Source organism: Lepisosteus platostomus, chromosome 3, assembly GCF_059453375.1.
Source record: "Lepisosteus platostomus isolate fLepPlt1 chromosome 3, fLepPlt1.hap1, whole genome shotgun sequence".
Classification (NCBI taxonomy): Eukaryota; Metazoa; Chordata; class Actinopteri; order Semionotiformes; family Lepisosteidae; genus Lepisosteus; species Lepisosteus platostomus.
This window is the reverse complement of record NC_142613.1, coordinates 79815923-79821922: the sequence shown is the minus strand read 5'-3', so window position 1 is coordinate 79821922 and position 6000 is coordinate 79815923. Positions and strand designations below refer to the sequence as shown.

The 6000-nt window shown below is 38.4% G+C and overlaps 1 protein-coding gene across 3 annotated transcripts in view; it reads right to left on the bottom strand.

The window, feature by feature from the left end:
* The window catches only part of fam184ab (family with sequence similarity 184 member Ab), a 142277-nt gene continuing 136277 nt past the window's right edge, over window positions 1-6000 (bottom strand). For all 3 annotated transcript variants that reach the window (XM_088627018.1, XM_088627021.1, XM_088627019.1), the window contains one exon: window positions 1-597. In XM_088627018.1, coding sequence (XP_088483144.1) covers window positions 516-597 — 82 coding nt within the window. In that variant the 3' untranslated portion in view covers window positions 1-515. The remainder of the gene's footprint in view (window positions 598-6000) is intronic.

Here is a 6000-nt window from a genome sequence, read left to right as displayed (position 1 = left end):
TCCAGCAAACCAACTTTATTTATCAGTGTCAAACATTGGTAAAAAACATAGGTAATTGTAAGATAAAAGTGTCAAATACATTAATAATAATTAACAACCAATGCATAAATCTCACATTTATTTATTAGCATACACAAGTATAATATAAATATAAAATATGCCATTTATTTTAAAATTGGTGAGACATCATTATATCTGTATTGAGACAACCATACAAACGATTTATTTCTACCAAAATTTGTTATGGAGCTGTAACAAACTTTCAGGACTGTGCCATTCTAAAATAAGGTACAGATAAAAGACAATATACTGTATTAAACAAAAAATATTCAGCAGCATATGCATCACTCTTCAGAAATTGCATAAAAGGTAATGTCAAACATTGTCACTTTACAAACAAGGAATCCATTCACAATGAAGTAATAAACATGGAGAAATGGTGTAGAATTAAATACAGATGATTGTGTCAACATGCTCTTTAGTTGTCCTCCACACCAGAGTCCTGGGGGCACGAATCAGAAGGTGAAGTAGCTTGCAAACCACTCCTGCCGCTGGGGGTCTGCGGTGGCCTCAGGAAGGGCGTCTGTCTCAGGAGGGCTGCAGGGGACAAGCACACAGCAATGAAGGTCACCACGCCGCTGGGTTTTATTCTTGCATGAGCCAGTGCCATTACCTATGATTTAATACGTCCTCTTTTTAATCCTACTGAAGCTGTGCTTTTCTTCTTTAATTTGTTTACAGGTTCCGTAAAAAGCTTGCTTAATTGAACCATTCTCTGCCTGTATTCTTGCACTTGACATTTAGCAACAACAGGCCAATTAAAAACACTTTTACTAAACAGTGTTATTGCAATGAACAGCTGTAATAGATAATCTGAGCCATGTAATGTCAAGTGCTGCAGGTGTAAATTTGTGTGAGTGGAGATGTGACAACCTTCTGTCACCTGGGGCTTGAAAGTTAATTATTAAAATATACCCTCTTATTAAAGCAGGAAAATCCTATGTGCATCCATGTGTTCTTAAAAATACAGATCGTACATACAGTAAGTTACAGTGAATAAACGCTGATTTGAAATGATCTTATGAGTAGAAGTGCCATCTCCGTTTGCCTCATGTGTGTGAGTTAGGTTTTCAGTGAGTGTTCCTCCTCAAGGAAGTAAGTTATCTTTGGCAGCTTGCAGGGCTCTGCTCTTGGTCTTGTTTAAATGTCGTAGTTGGATAAGATTCCATGTTGGTGTGGCAACAGATTTCATTTCTGTGCTGATGACACTCAAATTTATGTCTGCATGAAGCCTTACTGTATATCAATGAAACACGACCCGCCTTTGACACGACTTAGATGGAAAAAAAAGGATGCAACAGTAATAGGTATCAGCTGAGGGCCAATATTCTTAGTCTTTTATCCCTCACTTCCAGATAGTCCTGCCGCTTCGACTGTGTGCAGATTGCAGAGGACTCTGAGGACTAGAATTCTATGACAATCGAATGAGTTCTGTTGGTTTTCTCTTCCTCGGTCTCCATTTCTAGGCGAGGTCCACACCCAGACTCATCACAACCCAACTGTGCTAATTGATGGGTGCCTAGAAAAAAACAGGGTGAAGATTGCTGGCGTTGTCCTAATTTAATCTGTGAGTCCAAAACAACGAATCCTCCCTAACTGTGGGGGAAGAGATGAGCACTTTTAACAACAGGTACAGTACCATTGGACTAATGAAATAAGAAGGCTGGAGCTCCTTCCTGTAATGAGCAGCTGTACAGAAAGCATACAGTTGCAGCCTTCGGCCTATCTGGCCATAAGGGAGAAAAGACAGAGGAAGATAAATAACATACTCTGTTTCTTGCCAGTTATTACAGTGGCTGATACCTGTTACACAACTTAACTTTTTGCATCATAAGAAGAGTGAAGTTACACTGATTGTCTCTCCAGATAAACTCCACAAATGTGCTAACTTTAGTTTCAATTCAAGCTTTATTAGCTCCTGGAGGAAACTTGTTTTATGGCAGAGTGCAACACTACAATACAACAAAAACAGAAGAACAACAGCAACAAGGAATTCAGTACGAAGTACATCAGGAGATAAGCCGACATTGACGTTTACTTTTACTAGATGGTCTTGGAAGCAGTCCAAGTCCTCAGGAGTCTTGGTATCACCTATGATCCAAGCTTTGCATTTCAAGCTCAGGTTTGCAATGTGGAGAACGTGTCCGTTTTCATTCATTATATTGCTAGTATCCATTCACATCTCTCCAAACCGACAGAGAAAAGGTATTGCTGGATTCTGTCAGTTTCTGCCTTAAATATTGCAATGTAGTGCTTGTTGGCACATCCAAACATGCTCTAAACAAGTTGCAACATGTTCAGAACTCAGCTGACTGGATTTCACCAAAAACAAAACCACAGACTGTATATTTCCTATTTAAAGCTTTCATGCACTTATTCCCCATGGATTTCAGAAGAAAATGTCTAATGTCGCTGCTCAGCTTGGTCCTGATGACATTACTGAACTGGCCACTGCCTCTTACAGCTACATGGTATTTAAACTTTTTGGGCTCTGTATTAGATCTTCCAAATTATATTATACTTTAGAATTAAAATTAAATGTAGACCTAAAAGCTAACGCTTATTAAATCAGATAAGTCAGTTCTCTCTTTTGTCTAATCCACCGGACAATTATCTTTGTATCATTCTTGTTGCTCATTTCATAAACAGTACATACAATTAATTTCACTAGATCAGGGTTGTCAAACTCATTTGCAGTGGTGGGCCAGATTTGATTTTAATAAACTTCCAGCATGTTACGCACACCATGAATTATTGAAATACCAGGTGCAATAGTTAATCGTTTATATTTGTAGGATATTGTTTTTTGGTGTTTATATTACAATGATGTACCACCCTTTAAAAGTGATTAGTAATTTGTCTGTCTTCATTAGATGCCAATTCAGCTAAATGTGCTCACTGCTCTCTTAGAATGTTTTTTTTTTACATTATTAAGTGTAATTATTAAAATAATCATAGCTCTAATTATATACACCCCCTTCTCACTGTGAGCACTATATACACCCCCCTCTCACTGTGAGAATGCTCGATTTAGGAATGTTTGCTACATGAAGGGCTCTTTTTAGTGTTTTTTTTATCTTGATTACTTTATGATTTTTTTCCAAAACCCCTCCTTTTTTATCATCATGCCATCCAGGTATTACACCAGGAAGCTTGAAGTGACTGGAAGGGCTGAAGTGAGTGATTGGTCAGAAGACATTTGCATTGAACTAACCTGTGCTGTGCAGATGTTCAGCAGTTTCTACCCATTTAGTCTTGTTAACTACTGTACTAAGTTAAGTGGACTTAATTAACTTGAATTGTCATAAACATGCAATGGTGCTCTTATTGTGAGCACAGCTGTGATTCTGTTTAAAAAAGGAAGAGGAATCTGTTTAAAAAGAGGAACCAAAATAACCTTAAAACAGAATAGTTATGCCTCCAAGTATCTTAGAAGGGATTACTGTACATTATTTTCTTTATAAATGCAGAATCACCAATTAAAAGCTTGTACAGTACATACTCTCCAGATTTTAAATTTGCAAATTACATCTCAGGTCCCAGCAACAACCCCTGTGCACAAAGTGCAGATAGACTATTGAGTCCTTCATCATTTGATAGGAGGATCAGCACTGATTGGAGGAGACATGTTAGTCTCGTACTAGCATCACCACAAACCCACAGACAGCAAGAATCAAGATCCAGAATCAGGAATCCATTGGTCAACAAACCCCACCCCTGACAGCACTCAGTCCTTTGTGTGCTCCGACTCTGGGAATCCTGGTCACCATCAGCTTGCGATCATGACCCTGATTTACAGTCTTAAGTCTGTGCCCGTGCTTGGAGTGACTGCCTTTACCACTTGAGCTTGTGACATTCTTCTCATCATGAGATTCGTCTTTCTGTGCTAAAGACACTGAAAATATTCAGTAGTTCATCAAACCGCATCATACGGTCCTATTCAGCTTTTGGTAATTCAGTTAGCTGTTACATTGAAAATATATGCCTTTTCTTTTAACATTCTGCCATAGTCTGCCATAGATATCAGATTAATGAGCCTGACATTACACAGTAGGTTTTGAGACGCTGAATCCTGAAGACGTCAGAGATTCTTTCCTTGGGACTGACTAACCTTTATCAGACTCCAAATTTGGATTATACTTCCTAAGTGTCCTTTTCTGGTGAAATGGAAGAAATCTCATTAGTCTCGTGCTCTTCGATGACGAACGCTGGTGAAACGCAGATATAATGGAAACTGGCATGTTCATTGTCTCATGGATCTGTTGACTGCCATCAGCAGAGTTGAGAAGATTGATATTATTTTTCCTGACATCTTTGACCGGTTCTCTGGCTTTGCCATGATGATGAATGGTGCTGTGCACAGGCTCCATCAGAACCCCACAGTAATCATGGTGACCTTTGTGATTATCTAGTTGTTTCTCAAATCACCCATTAACTGCAATGATTTTCTACATTCATATAGAGTATGATCAAACTAGGAATGGCATGATTGTACTGTACATATTTTACAGATATTCTTAATAAACTTGTCAACTAGTCTTAAAATGAACATGAGCCCAGTATTTTAAAGTACATGTATACTCAAATAAGAAACCCACTTACAGCAAGTAAAAAAGGCCAAACCTTCAGCCATTTAAATTAGGTCATGATATTTCACTTTTTTAGTTTGCCGACTCTAAATTTAACTCCAATACTGATCTAAAAATAATTAATTATTATTACCATACAAAATATTATTGCCATTAATAAGATGGTCCGGGGGAAGGTGATACAAAATGAAGCTGGTAATACTGTATGTACCCCAGGAGGTACACTCTACTCCTAACGTACCTTACAAGCATTCATCCGCCACCTTCAACAGCCTCAAGCTCTTACAGGGAAGCAGCCTCGGCAGCTGCTGCTGAGCTCTAACGAGCAAGCAGAATTGATAGAACTAAATACTGCAGATCGGCTTAACTCCGTTTTTTTTCAATGAGGAACGCCATGAAAATCCTTGAGAGTCAATTGAAACAAACTTCCCGATTTAGCGTGCAGCTGCGTACTAAGTTTCGGACGAGTTAATACGGTAGTGCTTGGAGATCATGTCCATCTCTGAGCTCAATCCCAGAACAGCTGAACTAGTGCTCAGTGCGGTGCTGAGTGTCTGCATTGCTGTTGTTCCAATAAGCAGGAACTGCGGAAGCGCTGAATTAGAACATTTCAATTAATCTGATCAGCGAGTTAATATGTAGGCGATAATTAGTACTTTTTCTGTTAATATAGAACTGAATGTCAAAGGTTTTTTTTTTATTTAATATTGGAATTTATGTTTAAATATACCAGAAGGGCACAGTGCGTACAGGAACTCGAAATCCATACTCGATTTCAATGAGTCATGAAACAAACGAGAACAGCAGCTGCGGTTTTGAATTTGAACATGCATCATATTATAGCTGTTTAATTCCACTGATAAATTATATAGATTTATACGGAGATGCTTCAGTGGAATAAGCGAACACACCGCTATTTTGGTTTAATGTCTAAGGCACATTTGTGTCTGCAATAGATGTCTGGATGTACTGTAAGTGTCATGCAGTTTCAGGGCTTCATTTGTTGCAGTTCATCTAAGAGTTTTTTTGAATTTACGTTTGTGGATCTTCTGCGGTTGAGGTAGTAAGATCTGTTATACTGTAGGTATGTTGAGCAATGACTAAGCCATGTACTGCATATTCCTTTTGGCGGGGCTACAGTAGCAAATCGCTACTAGAAGTGCCAGCTAATGTCCAAGAGCATTAACAATTTTATGTCTTTTGAACAAAATTAAGATGCTGGTACATTGGAGTGGATTTCGTCTACAGTACAAGTAAAAAACAAAATGCACTTGCAGCTCTAAAAGGGTAAACTCAGGAGACTTCTATAACGGCTCATTTCAGGTTTATACTGTACAGTAGGTCATTCCAG